General features: G+C 37.0%; 1 protein-coding gene across 2 annotated transcripts; it reads right to left on the bottom strand.

Annotated features, from left to right (window-relative positions):
* Window positions 1–225: 225 nt before the first annotated feature.
* LOC136240661 (carbohydrate sulfotransferase 15-like) lies at window positions 226–27,019 on the bottom strand. 2 transcript variants are annotated; one of them, XM_066031684.1, is made up of 3 exons: window positions 26,900–27,019; window positions 26,794–26,844; window positions 226–1,862 (listed from the first exon to the last, which is right to left on the bottom strand). In XM_066031684.1, the coding sequence occupies exon 3, from the start codon at window positions 1,836–1,838 to the stop codon at window positions 336–338; it is 1,503 nt and encodes a 500-aa protein (XP_065887756.1). In that variant the 5' UTR covers window positions 1,839–1,862; window positions 26,794–26,844; window positions 26,900–27,019; the 3' UTR covers window positions 226–335. The 2 variants fall into 2 exon arrangements, with proteins under 2 accessions (XP_065887756.1, XP_065887757.1); XM_066031685.1 differs by having other exon boundaries at window positions 26,794–27,019.
* Between the last annotated feature and the right edge of the window lie 358 nt (window positions 27,020–27,377).

Below are 27,377 nucleotides of genomic sequence, written 5' to 3'. Positions count from 1 at the left end.
CTAACATTATTGACTGTTTAATCTAAGAAGTTAGACTTAAATTTAGAGTGACACTAATGTACTCTCCTTTTGCACTCTAATTGTGATTCATTTCTCTTATAGAAACAATTGGCCTTGCCTTGAACCAGCTAACTAGAGTCATATAATAGTTTTTCATTAATTTTTTTCCCATGGAAAACATATGACATAAAATTATAATTTGGGAGCTCAACAATTATTTCAACAATTTGGCAAAAGGTCAACATTATATATAAAATGACATCTTGTACTTTCATATACACTGCAACTTATTATTATTCGTTGGATATATACACAAGTATTATAGACTAGCATATTCAGTCTGTTATGTCATCCCACAAGAACTTATCATCCTTAAGAAGTTCTGCAAGTTTTTCATTAAATGGTCTGTAATAGGCTCTTAAATGTTTCTTGGTGGATGAGGATAACTGAAGGTTTGCGTTTTTGTGGATGTAAGTTTGATTACGATGACCAGTATTTTGCTGAAATATATGCTGCAGTGCATCTTCAGGAAGAGGGCTCATTTCTAAAAATTTAAAAACCTGTTTTAAAACACCAACAGTATCTTTTGCCATGTCCTCTGTGCGTATAAAGAGGAAGTTTTTCCTAGGAAATACTTGTAACCAAGGTAGTAGGTAAACATAATAAAAACTGGCATAAATCTGTTCTTTCGCATTATAGTAGCTATGAAACTGCCCTGCATCTCTAATACAGTGTATCATAGATTGTGAACTACTGCACTGCTTCAATCTGCTAAAGAACTTGTCTGTACTATCTGTAAATATGCTAGGACCATCATTGGCTATCAAGTATGGCTTGAGTTTACCAGATGTATACCAAAAGGCAGAATACTGTCTACCGATTGGCTCTCTCATCAAGACAACAAATTTTGCATTAGGTTGTATTTCTTTCAATAGCAATGGTGGATCACACATTGACCCATCTGCAACACCATCAAATCCATGACGTAACCAACTTGTATCTTGAGCAAAGTCTGAAAATATTCTATTGTAATATGAACTTTTAGTGCTCTCAGATTCAATAACACTAGTTGGTCTAATAAAATATTCTACTGAATCTAAAACTGTCTTAATAGCTTCCTCATAACCTTTGACAAGTCCAGCAGAATGACGTCCCAGCCAGCCATTTCCCTGGACAGCACCAATTGATTCTGGATGCCTTATAGTTGAAGAGTAAAATGTGGTAGATCCACATTTGGGATATCCCAAGAGATACATGTAAGGTAGACAATGTAATGATTTGGTTCCAGGGACAGAATCTTTAGTAAAGTCTACATTTCTAATCCAATTAACTTCAGCTTTTATAGGACCATAATCTGCATACCAACAGGGGTTTTTCAGATTTGAAACAAATTCATCAGGTGGAGGAATCACTTTACGAACCATTGCTAATATATCTGGTAAAGAATAGTTGGATTTTCCATTGTGAATGGTCCTCTTTCTACAATTTGGTAACTCATGATTCAAAATGACTTTAGAATAATCAGAACTTGTAATATCCAGCATAATGTCATGACTTTCAGTGTCAACCAAACTTTTTTTTTTGGCTTCTGAATGAATCTCACGGTCGTGATCTCTGGAAGTGGACATGTACATATCTAATATTTTATGATCTCCAAGTACATCTTCACTAGCTACATCATCACTTTTAGCACGAACAACATCTTGCAGTTTGTATTGTTGGAAGGATACTAGTTGTGTGATGTGTGGTGATTTCTCTGACCATTCCCACAATGCAACCAACACAATAAAGGGAACAACAGTTGTCAACAAGATAGAGCGGAATGACACTTTAGACATCTCATCAGCTTACAACACATAAACCTATACAAGCATATACAAGAATATACAAACTAAATAACTAAAACCAAACTCATGGCATATATCGCTACGGACAAAAGGTTATTATTATTATTTTAGTGCATGTATACATTCAGTAAATGGTAAGTGACACAAGGACAGTTTAGTTGCTTTAAAATAGATGCTGAAACACTAGAGCTGTTTTATCATAATAATATTATTGTTGTATTTGCAACAACTAGTAACATCAACTATATATCTTCAAACTATATTTCACTAGAATGAAATAAATTATGTACTATTAGAATTTGGATCTTACTGTTTTTATTCTGATGTTGATAAAGCTAGGAATGTACAGCAGGAGGCGTAGCCAGACTTTTGGTGAAGCCAGAGCCTTGGAGGGTCTGGGGGAATGCTTCCACAGGAAATTTTTGAAAACTACATCCTCTGAAATTGAATCTGAGAGTCATTTCAGTAGTGAAATTATTACTGTATTAGGGTGGGTGCTGTATTAGGGTGACTGCTGTATTAAAGTGAATGCTCTATTGGGGTATGTCAATCTTGCTTTCTGCTAACTACGTACCACTTAGGAAAGCTATTATACTCCCTGAAATAGAATGTGAGGCTAGCTTTAACAGTTTATTGGAGTGGCTACTATTGCTCATATTTGCTTGACTACTATATTAGAGTGACTGTTCTATTAGAGTATTTGATGTTGATGTTTGTTATAGTGTGCAATTGTTGATGTCTGGGTGTGGGTCCGGATTCTGGCTACACCTCTATATATTTCCTCTCCAAATCACATCAGATAATCAACCTAATTAATCAAAATAAAGTAATCAGTAATCATATACTACCATCAACATCTAATTTGATTGATTGAGGTGATCAACCTATTCACTATAATTCACTTTACTTATTTTTGTAGCTATGAAAAATTATATGAAAATTTCTTATGTAAAATTATTATTAGTACAACCAAAAAGTTTTCATGCATGAACCATGTAGCTTACTGCCTTTAGCTAGTTAGCTGGCTTCTGCTAAAATGCAATAATCAACAAAATCGATATCATTACATGCAGTTTTATCACAACAGGAGTAGCTAGAATATCTTAGTTATTGATATGAGTCCAAGGGTAAGTGTTAATAATTAAGATATACTATAACTGCTGTGATATAACCGACTTATATCCAAGTGAAAGACAGTGGGTACTTTGATGTATATGTCTTCATATTCGTGTGGCCATGTGGCAGAGAGAGAACCATCATTTCTTAATTTGATGAAAACAAATACAATAGATTAATCCTCGGTCCCATGTGACCACAGTCAGATCACATGTGGGCACAGCAAGGAGTGTAAGTGTATACAAATCAGGGGCAGATCCAGGATCTGGCAAGGGGAGGGGCACAAACAGGCAAGTTGTAGGTAGTTGGGGAGAGAAGCAAATAATACACCTCTTAGTAGTATCTCACTGTTGATTTTTACCATTTTGGCTTGCAGATGGCTGCGAAGTCTTTAAAGTTGTTTAAAAGGATCTGAATGTCTTAAACAGCAACAGGATAATTATTTTTAAACGCGCTTAGTCGCGGCGGCTTAGTGCCCACGACGGTGCTGGGTGACGATTTCATAGTTAGTTAGACTTTTAGTTTCAGGTCATATTTCGTGAGTTTCATAAGTTGATCTTGGCCTGGCATAAAGTTTAGTATTTTAGTCAGAAGTATTAAACTATCTACTCCTTGACAAGGTGGGGGGGGGGGGCATATGGGGCCCCCATACTGGATCCGCCATTGCAAATACACAGATATAAATTTGCAGATTGAAAAAACACTTAAATTTGGCTATTTAATACCGTAGATTCCCTAAAATTTCGGCATCTCTAAATATTCGACACTCCCCATGCTTTGAACGCAATGTGCTCTAAATTTCGGCAAGCGCAGGGAAGCTTCTAATTATAAGCGCGCTGATTTTTAGGCACTTGGAGCACTAGTTGACGAAGGTCTCTTGAGTACTGAGGATTCCCAGTGACCTCACACAATATGCTACCTGGATGCTGCCAAGTGTGAAATTGTTCAGGGAACGTACCCAACGACAACGATATCATCGTGTGACATCACGGCTACCGCAAAACGATCTTCGTTTCTGTTCACAGAATAAAATCTCTCCTGGCCTCACATCTCCTGGTAACATGATACACCCTCAGATAGCTTTTTGTTAGCTATGGAATACTTCATTCAGCATCTGGCGAGATTTATCATGAAATACGGTAGTGTAATATTATTGATTGTGGTTTCTGTTTTTTATTACTACAGGGTAGTTGAAATCCTTAAGGCCCCTATTTGGTGATTATTAGTTTCTCATCCACCGCCCGAATCCTTCATAAGCTACCGCATGGTAAGCCATTATTTGCTCTATGCATGCTCAGAAGAGCACGTGATACCAAACTGATATAATTTTTTGTTGATGAACGCTACAATGCGCTATATATCGCCAGGAGAACTGTTGTTTTCCTTAGCAAATTGCTGCAGTACCAGTGTTCTACCGACTTCATCAAAGCAGGCTTTCAGTTGACTGTCGAAAAACAGTTGGCGATCACGAAAAGTAGGTGAAGGAAATGTTTGTAGTAAGAAAGAAAGACAATTTGGACAAGGTCTGTACATCAGTGTGTTAATGTTATAAAATAATAGCATAATGGTAATACCCTCCCGCCCGCATCATAATAATTAGAAAGGCTGGATGAGAAACTAATAATCACCAAATAGGGGCCTAATATCACGTCTGGGCGATTGTATTCAAAAGTAATGACATTGACCATCCCTCCTGGATAATGTAGGCAATCATAGTATATAGCGCTGCGGCCAAGTGAGTGTTGTGGTATCGTCATCTCCGCCTCAAGGTAGTCTCGCGTGGCCAGACCCTTTTTTTTCTTTCCTGCTTTTGGCGCGCTTTTTTTAGCGCGGAACGCGGGAAAAAAAGGGTCTGGCCACGCGAGACTAGCCTCAAGGCGTTCCTGTTTGTCCCTGTAGAAAGTAAGCAGTTACCAAGCCTCTGCAATCCAGTTACCAAGCCTCTGCAATCCCTTCTGTTATCTCAAACCAGCACTTTCTCAAGTGATATTCGTGGTGAACAACTTTTAATAAAAAATGAAATATATCGCATGAAATTTTCCATGTCATCTAACAAAAGCATCTTTACTAGAAGGGGCTACAACTAGTCTAAAGAGATCAATTGAACTAGCTTCTGAAAAGGGAGCTTCAAATTGGCTATCTGTTCTACCTTTGCAGGAGCACAATTTTTCTCTTCACAAAACTGCCTTCCACGACGCTGTTGCGCTCAGATATAGATGGGATCCTGCCAGGCTTCCTCAACATTGCGCCTGTGGAACTAAGTTCACTGTTGAACATTCCTTTACTTGTCCCAAGGATGGCTTCCCTTCAATCCATCACAACGAGATCCGTGACTTAACAGCAAGCTTACTTATACTGAGGTCTGCCATGAGGTGGATGTTGAACCACATTTACAACCTATTACTGGTGAGCAGTTCACCTTAGCCTCATCAAACATTGAAGATGGTGCTCGACTAGATATTTCAGCCAATGGTTTTTAGGGTGGCCGTTGTGAGAAAACTTACATTGATGTTAAAGTCTTTAACCCACACGCTCCTAGTAATCATACCACCAGTGCCATTTACAGAAAACATGAATTGTGTAAGAAGCGTTCATACGAAGCTCGCATACGTGAAGTTGAACAGAGTTCCTTTACTCCTTTAATCTTTTCAGCCACAGGAGGAATGTGGCTAACGAAGCAACCATGTTTTACAAACGCCTTGCTTCCTTGCTATCAGATAAATGGGATTCAAATTATGCTGCTGTAATGGGGTGGATCTGGTGCTGCTTGTCTTTTTCATTTCTGAGGTCAGCAATTAGATGTCTGAGGGGTTCTAGATCCTCAAAGGGCTCCTTTGGCCACTCTAGGATCAGCACCAATTGACCTCATTCAGGTAGAGTCAAGACTCCCATTAATTAAGCAGTAACTCTTATTGCATTTTTCCCTCCTTTTTTGTACGTTTAATTTGTTGTTTCTTGTATTTTGCAAAAGAAAAGATTTATCTACGCTGAAAAAAAAAAAAGTAAGCAGTAAACGGATCGCAAATAACCTAGCCATGAAGCGTGCAGACTGTATTAGGGATAGATCCCTAAAAAATTCGACAATAGCACCGGGTTGGTACATTTTTTTCCTAATTGTTCAGCCAGACACGAACAGAATTAATTTATTTCTGCCAAATTTTTAGGGAATCTACGGTAGTTGCACAGTTCTGGGCCATGAAAATCTTGAAAACATGTCATAATTCACTGTGAAAAAAGACAGATATAAGATGGTATTCCAGTGGCTTATTGAATACAAAAAAGCTTGGTATAAACTGTAGTATACTAACAATCTCATGCAAGGGCGGATTTAGGGGGTGCTTTAGCACCCCCTTCCAAAATTTTAACATGTGCAAGCTAGGAAACTTCTAGAAGTTGCAGTATCAGGGCCACCCACAAGGGGGGGGGGGGGGGGCAACTGGGGCATTTTGCCCCAGACCCCAGCCTGAAAGGGGCCCCATGCAGGAGGCCCCATGAAGGGCCCCTTGAATACCTGTTTAAAAGATCTAAATACTCTAATAGAGCAGTCACAGTTAGAGGAGCAGTGTAACAAGCTTATAAACGATTCCTGGGGTTGGAGGGATTTTTTTCCTTACTTTGGCCCCTTTTCTGTTACACCTTTTCAGCTATAAGTCACTAAGTCTAAGTCCTGAAATTAGGTTAGGTAATCCTAAGGCTGCAGCACATGTTGCTGCAGACCTTCAGTGCTGGTCACTGTAAAGCATTAATACAAATAAGGAGATATGGCTGGTGAGGGGTAGCTATTGTCATTGTTAGCATGTAATGACCTTTTTTTGGTCTTCAACTTACAACTTGGGTGAATTTGTGATTCAGAATGGAAACCTCCTTGTCCCTGGGACCCCACTTTAACTCTTTGCCCTGGGGTGGGTTCCTTAATTTCTCTGGGCGGCCCTGTGCAGTATAGATGCAAGTGCATCTTACACGTATGCATGGGCAGTGAAAAGATGGAAAGAGAAGGAAGAATGGCTAATCTTTACTTAAGAGGGGTTCAAATTATACTTCTGATGTGAGACTTAATATAAAAACTGCTAAAAATCGAAATACTCTAATAGAACAGTCAACTACTCTGATAGAACATCCATCATAAGTCTTTTCTTTTTTTTTTCAAGACGTTGCCAGTGTGTTTTTTTTTACCTGTGCACTGCCATCTTACCATTGCTAAAAACATCCTGCCATATACTAATCACATTCTGAGAACAGCTTCTCAGTTTAATATAGGTGAGTTCTCCTATACAATGTACAAAATCCCCTTAGAAGTTGTTTGAGAGACATCACTATTTGGGAGTACTTTTAGATAACAAGTTGTCATGGACCCCTCACATAAATTCAGTGTGCAATAAAGCTAATCGTCTACTGGGATTTTTGCGAAGAACTCTCCACCATTGTCCACCTCACTTAAAAGAACATGCATATAAACAGATCGTCTTGCCATCTATTGAATACTGCTCTTCTATCTGGGATCCACATCAACAATCACTCATTCACAAGTTAGAGATGATACAACATCGTGCTGCACGTTTCGTGTTAAATAGACCTTGGAGAAGGAATCATAGGGACAGTATAACTGAAATGTTAGTGGAATTAAAATGGCCAACACTGGAAGATCATAGGAAACAGGCACGTCTGATGCTGTTGTTTAAGTTTGTAAACAAATTAATTTATGTTCCAAATCAGTATCTGCCAGTGTTATCTCCTGCAACAAGTACCAGGGCAAACCATCCCTTGAAGCTATTACAGTTGTATGCCAGAACAAATCGATATAGTAACTCTTTCTTACCAAGATCAATACCAGACTGGAACAATTTAGATATGGAAGATCTTGACAATATAGACTTACTTACTTTCAAAAACCGTTTGCAAAATGCATAGACATTAAAATTTTGTTTTTGTACATTAGCGATTTACCCAATGGGTTTTGCTAATCAATAATAATAAATAAATAAATAAATAGGTCCACTGAAATGGTAAAATACACTTTGGCCATTATCAATCCTTGCTACTAGTGGGATAGGTTGGTGCATGTGATTTAGTTAGATTTTGTTTTGTTTAGTAGATATAACACATTTTAGTGTATTGTGGTTAGTCAATTATATTACATCATAATGCATCAGACAAAGAAACTTTAGTACGCGTGAGGTACCATTGAAGCGACAGAGGCGTCCATGTACAGCTAGATTCGATTTAGTTTCATGTCGTATCTAACGTAACAACTCAAAACATGGTAAGAACTTGTACTGCAACCAGTTACAAGTCAGTAAGTGAATTTACGTTGGTCTTGTGTAGTCTGGCGCCGCCCGCCCCTTCGCATAAAGTAAGGGTCTGGTGAAATACAGATACTAAATCATTTCTAGCGCCCAGATTCGGCGCTAGCCAATTAGTGCATGCCAATGACGTTCATACAGAAATCGCCTTGGCAACACAATGCTTTTATTCGAATTGAAGTGCAATCATCTGACGTAACAAGCATTACGTGCGCTGTCTAATTGAATTCCTTTTGAAATGATTAGGTATTTGTATTTCTCCAGACCCTTACTTTTTGCGAAGGGGCGGGCGGCGCCAGACTAGGTCTTGTGGTGAAGTACGCTCGAGAACACCTGTTAAAGGGACTGTAAATCAACAGCAGAATGGTCGAAACACGTCTTGAGTTTATTTCTTAGATGTTTTGAATACACTGAAGGGTCGAATGTACTAGCGGATGGAGGTAGAGAAACGAGAGGAAACAATAGCGATGGCGCCACTGGCAAGACATTATCCGGCTCTACCAGGCAGAGAAGCGACTCAGGAAAGTGTAATATAGATACCATTGTTTGTTTCATGTTATTGCTAACCCAGCTTTGTAAACAAATCGAACTCAGTAATCTTACTTCAGTGAAGCGTGAGCTTCGATAGTGCGAAGCACACAGGCGAGCTACTACAGGACAACGCCGCTATTGTTTTCCAGCAGAACGTTCAAGTAATCTTAGAACACTACAGAGTTGAAAAGGAGAGCTTGGTATCCACCTGCACGTTAGACTTTCAGTTTTTATCTACCCGGCTTTCCCATTGCAAAGTATGTAATAACAGTACTTCCGGTTCTTTGTCTTGCGTCACAACGTGACGTAACTACTTTGTGGCTTAATATGTCAGTACAACATAATTGAATTATTAAAAAGGTGTTTTTATGCATATTTATTCAATAAAATGGCAAGTGAATTTTCCATTTCAGTGGACCTTTAATATTACGTGTACTACTATAGTGGGTATTTTCAGTTGTTGCTACATAGCCTGCATGATGCTTGGGTTAACATGCTGGTTAATTTTTTAGAGCATGTATACAGTTAACAAGGCTGTAGTATCTGAGAACTGTTTGTTTTTGCTTTATCAGTACTAAAGTTCCATGCTGTATTTATCTGAATCTAGCATCAATTGAAGCTATTAAAATTTAATGTCATACAGGGTTTGCACTCCCAGACCCCTTGAAGCTCAACTTTATAAACTCAAATGATACCACAGCATTTACACTATCACCTTATGAGGGGGTTATAGTTGTAGCCAAAAACTAGTTGTATAGGTAAGTGACTGGACTCTGGTTGTAAAAAATTAATATGGTGATGGGGCCATATAGTTGTAAAAAATCAGCTTGAAATAGTGACAGACAGTCTGTGGCTATATATATATATATATATATATATATATATATACTACAAAGTTGAAGTAATTTTTGTGTGCATTTTAAATCTCTGCATGTAGTGACCTTAAGATCCAATCCTGTGTATTGTCTTTGACAACCCACTATTATGTATTGCCTTATAATCCATTAATATTTAAAAGTGTAGCTAGTTCTGTTTTTCTAAAATTGTTTACAACTAAACTCATCCATCTTGTATCCCCACAATCTTTCAGTACAATAGAGTATTTGGTTTTTAAAAGTTTCCAGATTCAATCTTGTGATAGCTATATTCCAAAAAATTCCTAAGGAAGCATCACCCCAGACCCACTAGCTGGAAAATTCTACGTATGCGTACTCTAATCACTGCATGGTGAGTGTATACTTTCCCTCTTAAGCCCTCTCTTCATTGCTACTGTTTAGACATTATAGTTTGAGCCATGAGACTGTAAAGCACATGTACACTAGCTATACCTTAGGTCAAGCAATACACTAGATTTAGTTATCTTGTATATTGATGAATTTACTATATAAATAATATTAATTCGTGGATTGATGTAATCAATTAGCAAAAAACCAAACTCTAAAATTGTTAAATTTATTGTATGCTAAATTAAGGGTATTTCAAACTCAAAATTAATGGCAAATATTGATCATGTGTAGCTGCATCCTTCTCCTTCTTGTTCTTTATGTAAAGAATATATTTTTAGTTACTGGCTGTGCCCTAGCTGCTTATATGACAGCTATAACTGTTCTGGAATAATGTTGTCATTTCATCATTATTACACTTAGGTGACTCACAATGCTTTACAAGCATTGTGAAAGTAGGGATGGGCGGTATTGCATTTTTGAAGAACAGTACGGTATTAGGAAAAATACCTCAGTATCACTAAATACCTTTTATGGTTTATACTGTATATACACTCTTATTAAAACATGGGTAAGCTATGATTTGCACTTATACCCACATTGTGCTATTAGTCTTTTAAAAGAAACAAATGAAACAGTAATAATATTGTGCCACAAAGTAAGTTTTGAAGTATCCCAAAAAGTAAAAGAAAAAATTGTGAATACTTCAACACACATAGCTCTGTGCTTGTCCACAGCGTAAACATGGTTGTATGGGGCTTGACTTTCATGTACGTATGGTCATCACTAAACCACCAAAAATTAATTACTACATCAAATTCAGTATTTCTAGAAAACCAATTCGGTATCTGAAACACAGGAAGAAAAGCTGCATTTTAGGTATTCGGAAATCCCCAGTAAATGTACAGAAATTACATTTCCGGTGTTCACATTTCCTGAAGTAGTATAGGGCACAATTTCCATGACATTTCCTAATAGCAGGATTGATGGTATTTCTTGACGACGTTTCCTAATGCAGGATAGATGAAATTTACTGACATTTCTGAAACACAGGAAAGATCAAATTTCCATAAATTTCTTGACATTTTCTGCACTCACAATAGGTATTGTCAAAATGCAAACTTCCTGTCAGTAAATGTCATGTGTCAACACATTTCCTAAACACAGTATGGGTGGGGGACGGTATGGTGCCAATGTCCTCTCCACCAGTTCAGGACACATGACATTTCATGACATTTATATAATGACATTTCATAAATGGCAAGAAACAGACAGCATTAGTACATTACAACTAGCTAGCTTACCTACTTTAATAGAGTTTGCAAAATGTATAAGAAACCTATATTACCAAGGTATTATTTCATTGTGGGTTTGGGTTATCACATTTCCTATTAATGTAGGAAATGTTATTTCTTGAAATTTACATGATGTGTCCTTAGCCTCTATTATGTACCAAATACACAGGTTACACAGAGACCTTATCCTAATCTGTAAAGTGATACAGTAGTCAAGTATGACAGCAGCTGGCGTGACAATCTCAGACTAAAATGTCACTACATGCTATGTGTCCTTGACTTAAGAAATCTCAGAAATTTCTGAATAGTGTAGGAAATGTCATAGTCAAAAATACACTTTCGTTCAAAGTTTATGGGGATTAGCAAACCTATACATTTTTGGAAAGCCTAAAGCATGAGGAATCTGAAGTTCAATGTTTACATTTGCACAGATTCCTACAAGGTCAGCATTTTTTAAATTTCAAAGTGACAGCTAATTAAATAAAATAATTCTAACATATTAAGTTTAATTTGACATAAAATGTAATAAATGAACTCAACAAATTCTCTAGTGACATTTTTACACCTCTGTTCATTAGAAGATGAGACAGTTAATCATGAATAATTGATTTTACAAAGGGAATAGAAGAACACCTATTATACTGCAATAACTCAGGAATAATATATAGTGAACAAATATTCTGGATTATTTGGGTATAACTGGTGCAAAGTAGCTATAAAAGTGCAAAGTATAATTTGACTTCTACTAAAAGAGTTCAAACCTAAAAATTTAGATACTCTAATAAAGCAGTCACTTATAAGCAGTCAACTTCGAGCCCATTTTTTGCTAATGTTTTTACGTATGTTTAGCATAATTAGCACTATAGTCAGTATGCATTCACCTGAGCCCCCGCCAAATATAGTAATATCAAAGAGGTGAACACGTGTTCACTCCCAATGGTTTTGTACTGGAATAAGCATGTTTTCATGTTGTAAACATGTTTGTGCGCCTGAATTGTCCATACTAAATGTATGGGATATTTTTAAAGCCTCATAACTCACCTGTTCTTGTCCGTATCAAAGCACTTTTTTGATTGACAGTTCTGGCCCTTACAGAGCTTCACAGCACTACTAAATGTTTGAGCAGCTGGCCCATGTAACAAGAGTTATTAACAAGAAACGAGGGCTCAGGTGAATGCGAACAGACTATAGATGAATTTTAAACAATTTTAATTTTAAAATTACAGTAATTGGAATTAGGTCTCCCCTAAAAGGGAAGTTTCCTTTTCACATAAACATGTACAATTGGCAACAGTGAATTTACCCTGATCACCAAGAGCAATTTTATGCACCAGATAAACATGCACCGACAAGTTAAAATTGATACACAATCTTTGAAAATTACAGGATCCTCTGTTACCTAACTGTTAATCCAATGAAAATTTGCTTTCCAGTGACAAAATGATTGCATATCACACATCTTTAAATAATCCAAATATTGCCATTGTCGATGGAGCGATTCTTATCCAGGAGATGGCAAAAATAAACAAGGACATTTGGCACAGTAATAAAATATCTAGCCAACATGTTTTTAATGACAGCTTACAAGTAACTGCTCCATGCTAAAATGCTAGTACTATTGCAACAATTTACCTTGCATAGTTGTGTGTTACAGATGAATATTTAAACATACAAGTAGAGGCAAGAGTACATAATATTTATGGCCCCATATAAATATTATGCACTCTTGGTAGAAGGAAAATCCAAATTTTGAAATTGGATTAGGGATCAAAAAGTAGGGAACTGCTACATAAGAATATGTGAAAAAAGAGGTTGCCTATACATCTGTCACTAGTGGACATTTAATCCCTATACTTCATTCAGTCTATAACCACGACTGAATTACACTGTGAAAAAAGAAGGATATAAGATGGTATTTCCAGTGGCTTATGGAATACAAAAAAGCTTGATATAACCTGTATTATACTAACAATCCCACATAAGGCTTTAGTTAATGTGTTAAACATACTGAAACCATATATGTGATAGTATAGTGTGGGCATTATATCAGATATAAGCTATTTCAAGTATTGTGGTAATTAAACTGAAACCATACATGCAATAGTATAGTATGCATTATACTAAAGTATAAGATGAGTATAATACAGGGTTTATATTAAAGCTTATTTGTATTCAATAAGCCACTGGAAATACCATCTTATATCCCACCTTTTTCACAGTGTTAGGGATTAAATGTCCACTGCAGCATATATGCAACCTCTCTTGTTTCACTACTGTATTAGACTGAAGTATAGGGATTAAATGTAGGACCACATAATTATGACTGGTGAACCCACGCATATACTACATCAAAAGGAAAAAGGGCACCTGACGAAATATATGTCTGGTCACATGCCCCAACTATCAACTATGGAGGTAGCTATTGCACTTCATGTTCAGCTATGCTTTTTCCATTACACAGCGTTGCAAACGAAGAACAGCATCAGTAGTGTCTCAATTATCAATCATATTGCTATGGAAAATACTGGTGATAAGCTTACATAGCCACAGTTTAGCCATATCATGACACCTTGCATTGTCAGCAAAGAGAACTAGAACACAAAGGCAAGCCAATGGTGCATGTATTGTTTGTCTGCGGTTGGCAAATACAAGTCCGTATGTCAAGTTATACTTGGCTGTCAGTCAGTCAGTCAGTCAACGTAAAATTCTGTTAAATAGAAATTTTTTTAAAATGCCATATTATATATAAAGAGTTTGGAGTTAGTCTGAAGACATTTTTGAACTTGGCTATGCCTAATCAATGCTGCTAGTCATGAAGGGAAATTGAGACTGGTTTTAGGGTGATACTTTGAACTGGAAAGCTCCTGCATGATTCCTAATATATAGTACTATTGCACTGTATTAATTCATCAAAAATGACAACAGTATAACAGTGCTGATGATTGTTATGCTCATATCTTTGAATTAACTGTATTAGATATTAATACATATACGTATATGTACATAGATACATAGCTGTGATGTCTTTATACGTAGTTATACTCTACATATCAATGTTAATAATTCACTTTGTTTCATGCAATAACTATATCTGCAAAATTAAGTTTCTTAGCACTTTAGATGCTATTAATGGATTCTATATGGGTGTGAGAACATAGAAATAGTGTTTGTTGCAAATAAAAGGCTGACATATGGAGAAATTTGCACCATGCATATGGACTTATAGTTTCAAACTGCTAATTAACTAACATGTAGGTATCTGTATAAATGTAAGCATTGGTCTTCATGCTCTAAACTTTCTAATAATAATTATGTTGGCTCATAAATTTTGAGCAAAGTTATATTGACATAGTAAACTGTGTCAATGCATGCCACCAACTGGTACGTGCAAAAGTACTCTTAGATCTGGTCAAGGTGAAGTCATAGTTGCCAATTGCTAATTTTCAAAGTTACCTTTTAAAGGAGAATGTTTTATGCAAATTAAAAGTTTTCTTTCAAATCTAGTATTAGCTAATCTCCTGGAATTTATGTCTAACATAGCATACTAGCTAGGATTTTCACAAAAGTGACTGCTAAATTAGAAATACGGACTCAAAGTTGACTGTTTTATTGGAATATGTAACTGCTCTATTAGAGTAACTCAATCTTTTGTGCTGCTTTTATGGTGGAACTGTTTCAAACTTATACTTTGCGCCAGATATACATAGAACTCATCCATTTAATCTGGAATATTCCTCAATTCTTTTTACTAAAAGTTATTCCTGAATTATTGCAGCATAATGGATGCTCCTCTATTCTGTTTGTAAAAATTTCTAATTATTCATAATTAATTATCACTTCTAATGAATAGGGATGTGAAAAATGTCACCAGAGAATCCATTGAGTTCATTAATCAACTTTTATGCTAAATTAAAATTGATATACCAGGAATTTTTACTTTATTAGTTACCATTTTTGAAATTTTAAAAATGCTGACCTTGCAGAAATCTGTACAAATGTAAACATTGATTTTCAGATTCCTCATGCTCTAAGCTTTCCAAAAATGTATAGGTTTGCTAATCCCCATAAATTTGAACAAAAGTACATAGTGATCCTGACTAGGATGGGATAAATAAATGATTTTCTATGTCATAACTGGCTTTGAGAATTTGGTACAAATAGATCAAATCACCCCTTCGTCTACGGTGTCATAAAGATGTTAGGTTTAGATGTCTTAGTCTGTCGTAGTATGATAAATGGCTGATAGATGGAATCATTCTAGTTGCTTTATGCTGTATTCTTTCTAGTTTTTGATTGTCAAGTGTGTAAGAAGGTCCCCATATGACATTGCTATGTTCAACAATTGGGTGAACAAGTGTTTATATAGTTTTACCATGACATCATGATCAGAGTCTTTACACTCAAATGATTTACAGATGAGACTTAGAATATGGTAGGCCACCATGTCTATGTGAATATGAAATTTTAATTTTGAGTCAATTTGTATGCCAAGATCTCACATGTTATTCAATAGCTCCAGCTGGATTCCTGCTATAGTATAATTGCGAGCATTGTCAATATGTAAGACCTTGCATTTTAAAATATTAAAAGATAATAACCAGTATTTTGACTAGTAAAGCAAGATATTTATGTCATTTTGCAAGTCTTCAGGTACAATAGAGCTTTATATCATCTGCAAACATCAGTAACTGACTGGAGACAAGTGATGGCAGATCATTAACATAATTAACAATAATGGACCCTTGTAGGACACTGCTGGAAACCTGTACCCAAGATGATAAGACACCATTAATTTTAACACATTGACGTTGACCCATAAGAAAATTTTTGAACCAGCTCAAAAGTTGACCATTAATTCCATATGCTTGAAGTTTCAATAAAAGTCTGGTGTGTGGGACACTGTCAAATATTTTTGAGAAATCAAAATAAACTACATCATTAGAGAGACGTTCATTGAGTTATATGGTCCAATCATTTAAAGCATGTAGTACAACATGACCTTCTAGGAACAAACCCATGCTGATTAAATGAGAGTAAGTTATTGTCAGAGAGGTAATTTGACAGAGTAGCTATATATCCTTTATAATTTTTAATGACAATAAATGTTAGACAAACGGGACAATAATTATTTACTTTAGTCTCATTACCCTTCTTGTATATAGGTGTTTTGTAACCAATTTTCCGATCATCTGGCAATACATTATTTTCTAAGAATTTGTTAAAAAGGATCATAACTAATCTGCACACTATTTGAAAACCTCCGCTGGCCATCCATCTGGCCCAGGTGCCATACCAGTTTTAAGAGAAGCTAATTTTTCAAACACAATGGATGAATTTATGTCAACACTGGATAATGAGACATTATCACTTTTGTCTATGTTAAAGGTTGGTGATATACTTAGGTCCTCATTTGTAAAATCGGTGGAAAAGAACTTGTTAAGTGCATTGGATATATCTATATCTGAGGTATAAAGTTTGTCATCAATTCCTTCAATATTTCCTATAGCTGGTCATGTCTTCATTCTATTTCTTGCATAATTCCAAAATGCTTTATGATTTTCCTTAACAATGTTAGCAATCTGTCTCTCTAACTGTTTACGCAAGTTATGTGCAAGAGTATGTAAGGCATTATGAGCTTGAGTGTAAGCAACATAATTGGCAGTAGATTGTGATCTGGTATATCTTTTCCACAAATGGTTTCTTTTGTTCTTTAAAGCTTTAACTTCTCAAGTAATGTAAAGGTTGTTCTTTTTTCTGGGGACTGACATAAGAATGCATTCTTTTATATAGTTATCAAAAAGTAATCCCATACAAGCACTATTGATATCAAGGTCCTTCAGAACTTCTTACCAATCAACAGAATTGAGTAATCTATTGAGCTCAGCACGATATAAATTAAACCCAGGAACTGGTCTATTGCACCTCTCCACATAGCATGAGTACTTACAATTTATACAAACATGATCACTAAGACCAAGACCTGGTTGGTACAATATTTAGGTGATCGTGTGCTCTTCATTGGTGATAACTAGATCTAGGGTGTTAGGAGTCTGATTTAGTCTGTATCTTGTAGGTTCATTAACATGTTGGTAGAGGAAAAGGTCATTTAGTTTGTCAATAACCTGCTGGGCATAAGAACCACCAGTATGACCTATATTGTTGGCCCAATTGATGTTCGCATAATTAAAGTACATCAAGGAAGTGGTTACTGAACCAAAAGGTTTTTATTTTTCTGTCTAATAGTTGCCCAGAACATTCGACTTTAGGGGACGCGTCTAGTAGTTGCCCCAAGCATTCGACTTTAGGGGACGTGAAAAGTAGCATTAGCACTAGGGTTAGGGTCGGGTTCAGCTTTGGTTTCTTCTTCACCTTTAGTTATGTTCTTCTTACTACATACTGAGACTACTACGTGAGTAACATTATCGCCAAGTCTGCAAGAGTGAACAATTAACACAAATATTTACAAAAGCAGTACACTGCATGGTTCCCATTCAGAAATGAAAGGGTATTTCCGCGATTTGAATTTCAATCACGTGAGTGCCTCTTTCATGCATTGGATTGCTCTATATGCGTTTACTGAGCGAGATAGCCGTATTGTTAGGTGTTTATAAGCTTCGTATCCTTGCTGTTGGAGACTGTCTCACTGATGTATCAACCATTCTGGTATTTGTTTGCAAAAATCGCGTCATTTTGGCCGAATTTTACCATATAGATGGCTAACAAGCTATCAATTAGCTATAACCATACTCCGCCGCATGCAGGTACTTTACCTAGTACTGGTCATTGCTGACCCACGGCGCAGTTTCTGCTCTGCTTGTCCTGTGCTCCAGAGGAAGAAACACTTGTGCAGCACTTGTGGGTTGTGGCAGCACGATCCTTCAGTACTTGTGCTGTAATAAATAAACATTTTGTCTGTCGCCAAAAAGCTGCACGGATCGTGCTGCCACCAGAAACTGACCAATAAAATCAAACCACCAATACTTTGAGTTTAATGATAGACAGTGTTTATTACTTTTGTGGTAACTAAGTAATATAACGAAATACGCTATAAAAACGGGTAATATAACTCAAGTTACTTCAATTACAAATGCAATGCGTTACCTAAGTAATATAGTTACTGTAACGAGTCTAATATTACGTAATATTATTACTACAAGTAACAAAGTTACTAATCTCGTTAGTTATCCTCTGAGTAACGCCTATCCAAAACGAAGTAACGAAGCCTACTGAATGAAGCTTATTCACCAGCTTCTTACTTATAACCAAGATTTGCACATTGTCCAACAACGCAATCATGTCACGTGATAAAGCAGTAGTTTCACACGTGACAGCTTAAGGCTGTGGACACAAAGTAATATAAAATGTAATATTATTATTATATTGTTTAATTAGCAGAGCCCGCCTGGGGCATAAGTGCTAATGTACATTAAATTAAAAGTGATTGTATAATAATTGTTTGAAGCTGTCAATAGTTTGTTGGTTGATGATGTCTTGTGGTAGTCCATTCCATTCTGGTATTGTTCTTGGAAAAAATGAGTACTTATAATTGTCTATTGATGTATGATAGCAGTGTAGGAATTTTTGTTCATGATTAGATCTTGTAATGGTGACAGGTGATAATGTTGGTAAGTAGCTGTTAGATATTTCAGTTAGGTTGTGGATAATCTTGTATAATAGAGTTAATCTTGCACATTTTCTCCTTAATTGGAGTGGTGGCCATTCTAATGATGTTAGCATATCAGTTATACTATCTCCCATATTCCTTCTCCATGGTCAATTCAGGACAAATCTAGCTGCTCTATGTTGTATCATTTCTATTTTATTTATGTCTTTTAGGTGGCATGGGTCCCAAATTGCAAATTGCAGCAGCACAGGTAAGATAAATTGTTTATAGCTTAGTTCTTTAAGTGCACGTGAACAGTTTCTTAAGTTACGTTGTAAAAAACCGATTAGTCTGGTTGCCTTGTTGCATACATGGTTAACTTGTGGTCCCCAAGAAAGATGGTGATCTATTATTATTTCAAGGTAAGAATGCTGTTCAACAACTTTGAGGGGTTTGTTTGACATGTGATAAAGAAATGTTGTTTTATGGTGGTGTTTGGATAACTGAAGAATGCAACACTTGTCAACATTAAATTTCATTTGCCATGTTTTAGCCCAAGTATTTAGTGTATTTAAGTCTTGTTGTTATAGCTGATGATTGTTAGGAGAATTTATTGGTCGATAGATAAGACAGTCATCAGCAAATAAACAAACAGTGCTCTGAATATTTGATATTAGATCATTAATATATAGTAGAAATAGTGTTGGTCCTAAAACTGTACCCTGAGGTACTCCAGAAGTGACTTTACATGGGGATGAGTATGTGCCCTCAATGACTACTTGCTGTGATCTGTTGTGTAGAAAAGATGTAATCCACTGAAGTGTTTTCCCTCGTATTCCATAATAGTCTAATTTCTTCACAAGCCTGGCATGTGGAACTTTATCAAATGCCTTTGAGAAGTCCAGAATTGCAATGTTGACTTGTAACCTGTTATTTAATGCACGAGCAAAATCATCAATTGTTAGGAGTTGTGATTCGCAAGAGCGTCTAGCTCTAAATCCGTACTGGTTGTTACACAATATACTATTTGTTTCTAGGTGTTTCATAATCTGACTGACTAAAATATGTTCCAACGTTTTGCAGACAATTGATGTTAAGGACACCGGACAATAGTTAGATGGATCATATCTTTTGCCCTTTTTAAATAATGGAGTTACAAATGCAGACTTCCACTCCTGTGGTATATCGCCAGTAGTCAAAGATTGTTGAAATAGGTGTGTAAGCATTGGTGTTAACTGATATCCAAGTTCCTTAAGTATTCGAGTTGGAATGTTGTCTGGCCCCCCTGCTTTGTGTGGATCTGTCTGAGATAAGAGAGCAAAGACACCAGGTTCTGTGATGGTTATCTCTTCTATGGGTGGATGAACTGATTCAGGTAATATAGGTAAGGAAGTTTGATCTTCTACTGTAAACACTGATTGAAATGTACTATTGAGAATTTCAGCTTTACTACTTGGTGTAGTAACTATTCCATCAGGGGTTTGTATTACACTAATTCCAGTGTGGTCATGGTTCTGAGATTTAATGAAGTTCCAAAAGGGTTTGTTTCCTTTCAGTTTACTTGTGGAATTAAGAATGTTGGTAAGGTAGTTGTTATGTTGTAGTCGGATGGATCGGCGTGCTTGTTTTTGAATCTTCTTAAATTGCGCCCAATCAGTAGCTGTCCTGGTTCACTTTGCTTTACTGTAAAATCTCTGCTTTTTCCTTATTAGTCTTTTAAGGCAAGGTGTCATCCATGGAAGTTTTTCTGGCTAGAAATATATTTCATTGGTATGTAGGTGTCAACAGCTTGTAAGAGGTTTCCACGTATATAATTCCAGTTTTCTTCAACAGATCTCGAGTTGGTTTCATTTAGTCGTAAATAATCTGCAGAAATGCTGCTTACTTTGTCACGGAGAGAGGCCCAGTCTGTTCTTTTAAAACAGTACATTTTCTTTCTAGGTTTGCTATTGCAAGGAATACAATTTAACAGGTCAACAATTACTGCATTATGATCACTTAAGCCGGAAACAGTTCTAGATTGGCAAACATAGCTAGGATGTGATATAAAACATAGGTCTAAAATACTTTCTTCTCTAGTAGGATCGGTAACTATTTGCTCTAATAAAAAGTCTTGGGATAGCAAAATTAATGATTCTCTAAATGCTGCTGGCAAATAAGATTCAGTTAAACAACCAGAAGACCAATCAATTTCTGGGGAGTTAAAATCACCCCCAAGAATGAGTACTGCATCAGGAAACATTTATTGAACTTGTTGTATACATTCAGACAGTTCTTCCCAAATTGATATTGGAGAATGAGGAGGACAGTAGAAGGATCCTAAAATTATATCGGGATGGTTCTGTACATGTACTTGTGCCCACACTACTTCACATGGAGAATCTATTAACACTTGACTAGATGGAACATTTTTGTCAACTAATATGAACACTCCTCCACCATGACTGTTTCGGTCTTTCCTGTATGCATGATAGTCTTTTGGGAATACTTCTGAATTTGTAATTTCTTGATGCAAATGTGATTCTGTACCAATTAAAAAACGTATACTATGTAGAACTAAGAATGCTTCTAGTTCAGCATGCTTATTTGTTACGCTGCAAAAGTTAATAATTGCAAGATGTTGTAGCAAATTTTCGTTTGGACTACTGGTAGAATTTACAGGTGAACTACCACAGTTTATGCCTATAGTGTTGTGACTAGGGATTGATTCTGTAGGGGTAAAATCATCAGGACAATAATATCTTTTATCAGAATATAGTCATTGGGAATCAGTGGAAGTAGTGTCCATAGTTTGGGATGGCTCAGGCTGAGATGTATTTGTACTTGAAGCGTCAGAGGAAAGAGGAGCAAGCTGGCTGAGTTGGTTAAACTTTGAATTGGTGACTATGCCATGTGGCTGATTATTGACATAAATGTGAGCATTACGAATTTTGATAGATTTGCGAGAATAGCCTTGTTGGATAAGCTTCCATCTTTCTTTAAGTAGTAAGGATTCAGTATTTCTCTCTTCAGGGGTCATATCAGGCTTGGCAAGTATAGGAGGAGAAAGCTTACTTCTATCATACAGGACAGCTTGAGCATCTAGTGCACGGAGAAACTGTACTAAAAGTGGTCTTGGGCATTGCTGAGTTGGTTTGAATTTCCCTAGTCGGTGTAAATCTTTAATTGCTGAGCTTTCGATATTGGGTACAGCTGATAGGATGTTTTTAAGATCAGATTGTGATCTAGCAGATTTAGATGTGTTTGGAGGACATTCTGCGATACCATAAAATACTACATTGCACTTCCTGTCGGATGACCTTTGCTGATTGATGAGGGGAGTTGTAGGTTGATTTGGGGGATCAGGCAATTGGTTACTAGGCAACATTGGCTGCTGGTGTATAGTTTTAGGATGGCTAGTCTGGTTCCCTTCTAGCTTGCTTATTTTGTCAGTTAGGGTCTGTATGGTCTCTTTTAAAGCACTGATTTCATTATATTGTTTGCTAAAGGTGCAGTGTGGACACAAGTATGGAGCGGACTCACTTAGTAACTTCTCAAACACAGGACGAGTAATGCCGGCACAATGTCTATGAACCCACCCCTGACATTCCCCTTCGCAGAATACAGCGTCGTGACCATCTGTGTTTTCTCCAGGCTCTAATATGATGTTGTCACAAATTAAACATTCAATCTGGTGGTCATCCTGAATTTCCTTAGTCTTCTTAACAACACTGTTGTTAGGAGGAGTGTTGTGAATGGGCTTTTTCCGTTTGATCTTTCTAGTACATCGACTAGGAGTACTCATTTCATGTGTTTCGTGTGGTGACTGCAAAATAACGACAGAAAACACACAGTTCAATTGTTTAGAATGGTCGAACCTTTACATGTACCGTTAGTGATGTTAGCCACGGTACAACAGCGTAAACGTTTTGGCAGGAATAGTCCGATGTGCGGGACTATAAGATTCTTCCTCGTCTGGCGTCTACGGTTTCTTCTCGTGGTAATTCTTCAGTTTCAGCAGTAAGCTTATAGTTGAGGTCTTACAACACCAGAGGACGAAGAAATACTCGGAGGTAGTTTAACGCTGCAACCCACAATTGAAATTTTTTAATCGAAAAATTTGAAGAGCTATTATAGTTACTTTATTTTATGGGTAATATGTAACTGTAACTAAATAGTTCAGTTGCAAGTAGCTAATATGTAATATGTAACTAGTTACTTTTACAAAGTAACTTGCTCAACACTGATTTATTTATTTATTTTTATTTATTAATGCTTTATAGTACACACATACAAGCATGAGCTTAGGTACACACACAGATACAAGAATTGACAATACACATGGTGTACTAAAGGTCTGTAGGCTTGTTCCTACAGCCAAAAGTAGTAATTATAAAATAATAATAAAAGAACACATGATAAATTGTCTAAAACAGTGTGTGTAGTGTTGCAAAATTAATGTTAGCTATTGTGTTGTACTATTATAGCAATGTGCATGCGCGTTATCAGTTGGTCACTAACATACTGAGCTTTAAATTGTGTTATATATAGAAGGTACTAGCTCTGTTGAATGTGTTGTGTAGACAAGCTGGCATGAAGGGTGCATGTGGGTTGTATGAAACCGGAGTTGTGCTTGCTAGTCACATGACATCATGGTCTTGCATCTATCAGTTACACTGCCAGGCATTAACTAGCTCATACCAGTCCCACCACCACATGGTCTGACAGAGTAAACATGTATACACATTAATGACTGCCACCCAATGGCTGGAAAGGAAGAACAATAGTTTCCGATTGCCAGAGGGTAAGTGACTAACTCATAAATCAACCTATAATCCAACTGATGGCAAGGCTAGGCCACTGACGCGAGAGTGCCCATATCCAGATTGCTTCCAGTCGGTACTCATCTAAATCGCTGCTTGAATGTTTCTGACTAAGGTGGGTGCAGGCGGTTGGCTTCCATCGGACCCCCCGCCAGTCTGGTCAGTCTTGAAAGTCGGCAGTGCGCGAGCGACCGTCACTATAGGAACTTTCACACCGAGATACTTCTCGTGCTGTACGTTGACAATGGCTAGCTAGTTATCTAATTAGTGTTCTATTGAAGAGGGGACTTTTTTTTGTAGAGTTGTGAGTGCCGGATATGAGACACGCTCTTTACGTCATGCGAGACACGGATATGTTTGCGCGCGGGTCTCCGTTTCCAATCCCTGTTGGTATACTGTATCTATGGTTTTAGTTACCTAACCAATCCGACTACCAATAGCTACTGCCTCATCTGATCATCGCCTAGGAACTTGAATGGTTTTTAGGTGATGTAATTTCGTGGGCACGCCTGTGGTCCCTACGATATACTTAGGCCCCTTATGATTATGATTATGATTAGATACTGGAAAGACAGCACTCAGTGCTGGTTACATCCAGGAGGGGGGGGGACCCTCAAAACAAAAAGGGGGTTAATTACAACAAATCTAGTCCAAAAATACAATTATTAAACTGTTCTAGTGACTCTGTATCGATGATGTGATTAGGGAGGTTATTCCATTGCTTGATAGTTCCTGGAAAGTAACTCTGTTGGTAAGCAAGTGTTCTAGTTGGAGGAATTATATATCTGTATTGGTGATGCAATCTAGTTGGATATGAAGTAGGCTTGAAATACTCAGGGAGCTGGATAGATGGCAAAGCGTGATGTAATACTCTATATAGTAAGTTCAAACGATCAATACATCTTCTGCTCTGTAGGCTCTTCCAATGCAGTTGATCCAACAGGTAAGTGACACTACTCATTGGATTGTAATCCGATGCTACCCATCTTGCAGCACGACGTTGTACCTTCTCTAAAGTATTAATTAAGTATAGCTGGTGAGGGTCCCAGACACAACTAGCATATTCCAGCAGAGGACGTATTGATGTTAAATAGGCTGTTATCTTAACTTCTTTGGAGCATTTACTTATATTACGTTTAAGAAAGTTGAGACTTTTAGTTGCTTTGCCGCAAAGATGATCGATGTGGTGGGACCAAGACATTGATTGGTGGAATATGACCCCTAGATATGGATGCTGACTCTTCAGTTCCAGAGCTTTATTGTCAATGCTGTAGGTGGTGAGCATGGGAGTTTTGCTTCTTGAACAACGTAGAAAAACACACTTTTCAACATTTAGTTTCATTTGCCAAGTTTTAGCCCAGTGGAAGACTTTATTTAGATCTTGTTGTAGGATACTATTGTCTTCTTCTGAATCAATAATTCTGTAAATAATACAGTCATCGGCAAAGAGACGAATCGAGGAGTTGATATTTGTAGATATGTCATTGATGTAAAGTAGGAACATTAATGGCCCAAGTACAGTGCCTTGTGGGACACCTGACTTTACTGGAACAAACCTGGAAGTTACATTATTTAGCACTACTCTTTGTTTGCGTTGTGTTAGCCAAGCCTTAATCCATTGATGAAGGTCTCCTTGTATTCCATAGTGTGATAGTTTCTGTAATAATCGTTTATGAGGAACTGAGTCAAAAGCTTTTGAGAAATCTAATAAAATTAGATCTATTTGTTTCTGTTGGTCCATTACCTTTAAGATTTCCTCTGTTAGCATTACTAGTTGGGATTGACATGAGTACTTAGGCCTAAAACCGTGTTGGCAATTATTGAGGATATTATTTTGGTCTACATGATTCATAATTGAGTGAAAAACAATATGTTCCATTACCTTGCAACAGGTAGAGGTAAGAGAAATTGGTCGATAATTATTAGCTGAGTTTCGGTTGCCTTTCTTATGTACAGGGACAACATTTGCTGTTAGCCAGTCAGTTGGAAGATTGTTGGTGGTAAAAGATTGAGTAAAAATTACCTGGAGTATAGGTGCAATTTCAGCTCTGCATAATTTCAGTATTTGCGTAGGAATCCCATCAGGACCTGGAGCCTTGCTAGTATCCAATTGTTGAAGTAAGTTTTCAATTCCTTCGGTTGAAATACTATTTGGTGATTATTAGTTTCTCATCCAGCCTTTCTAATTATTATGATGCGGGCGGGAGGGTATTACCATTATGCCATTATTTTCACACTGATGTACAGACCTTGTCTTTCTTTCTTACTACAAACATTTCCTTCAGCTGATTCTACTTTTCGTGATCGCCAACCGTTTTTCGACAGTCAACTGAAAGTGAAGTCGATAGAACACGATTGCAACTGGCACTGCAGCAATTTGCTAAGGAAAACAACAGTTCTCCTGGCGATATATAGCGAATTGTAGCGTTCATCAACAAAAAATTATAAGAGTTTGGCATCATGCACGTGTTCTTCTGAGCATGCACAGAGTAAATAATGGCTTACCATGCGGTAGCTTGAGAAGGATGCGGGCGGTGGATGAGAAACTAATAATCACCGAATAGGGGCCTTATTACCTATAACTACTATATGTATATGCTTATTACTAGCTACTTAACAAATTCAGGAAATTCGTTCTCAGCAGTTAGCTAGTGAATACTGGCGGAATACCATCTTTACCGGCAGTATATCGACTCAGAATCATCTCACGGGAGCCCATCAACTTCCCCTGCATACAAACGCATTCACCGGTCATTGTATCTTCGACAAAGGCGGGATAGTGAAATACGCCATTCACATTATGAATATGTTTCTGTAAATTGTCAATAGGTGAGTGTTTGTTTAGCTAATTGGGCCATACCTAGCTATACGGCTAAATCAGGCAAAACCTCAGAAAATTTGGGTAGCTATAGGTAGCTAGATTTTGATTTGATAATAATTAGTAGCTACATAATAGAAAATTCAAGTGTTAGCTATTACTGAAATTTACTATAACTGTATACAAAAAGAGCCACAACTACAAAAAGCATTACATGAACCATATAGGGTGATGTATTACTGGTACAATGAAACAAACCTCTTGAGTACTATATGAACTAGAGTATCTTCACCATTAAAGCTCCGCGACCTATTGAAGAGTTTAATCCCCAGAAGGGTTATCCCAAAAGCTGAATTTCACTTACTTGTTGTGGGTTGGTGCCACCGGATCACTCGATTTATTGGTAGCTAGCTACTGTCAATGTCGCGTACTCAATGCACAAACACAGTGTACAACGTGCACATAATTTTCCTGAAAGTTGCAAAATCATATCGTTTCAATGTCACTTATATGGCTGGAGCGACTGATTTCATACCTATAGCTAGTATGGTTACCAACAACACCGCATGGTGGTTCTGGGAAGAAACCGTACACTGTTAAAACTGATGTGCTATGGTAGCACCTAAAAGTGCTAAGTTTTGACTGCTTCAGTCAAAAAAATAGCACCTAGAGGTGCTACCATAGCACTTCATTTTTATTTTTAACAATGTACGGCTGTGTAGCTAATTATAACATTGATATGGTACAAGATTCACTTTTTACATAGCTTACTCGTCTTTCTGTAGCTACATTCATGCAGGCACGCGAGAATTCAGCCGGAGCACGGTCATGCATGTGTTAGT

The sequence above is a fragment of the Dysidea avara genome, chromosome 12 (assembly GCF_963678975.1).
Source record: "Dysidea avara chromosome 12, odDysAvar1.4, whole genome shotgun sequence".
Classification (NCBI taxonomy): Eukaryota; Metazoa; Porifera; class Demospongiae; order Dictyoceratida; family Dysideidae; genus Dysidea; species Dysidea avara.
This window is presented reverse-complemented; position numbering and strand designations above follow the sequence as displayed.

Coding starts and splice junctions, on each gene's coding strand:
- LOC136240661 (XM_066031685.1), bottom strand. CDS start 1,838: ATGTCTAAAGTGTCATTCCGCTCTATCTTGTTGACAACTGTTGTTCCC.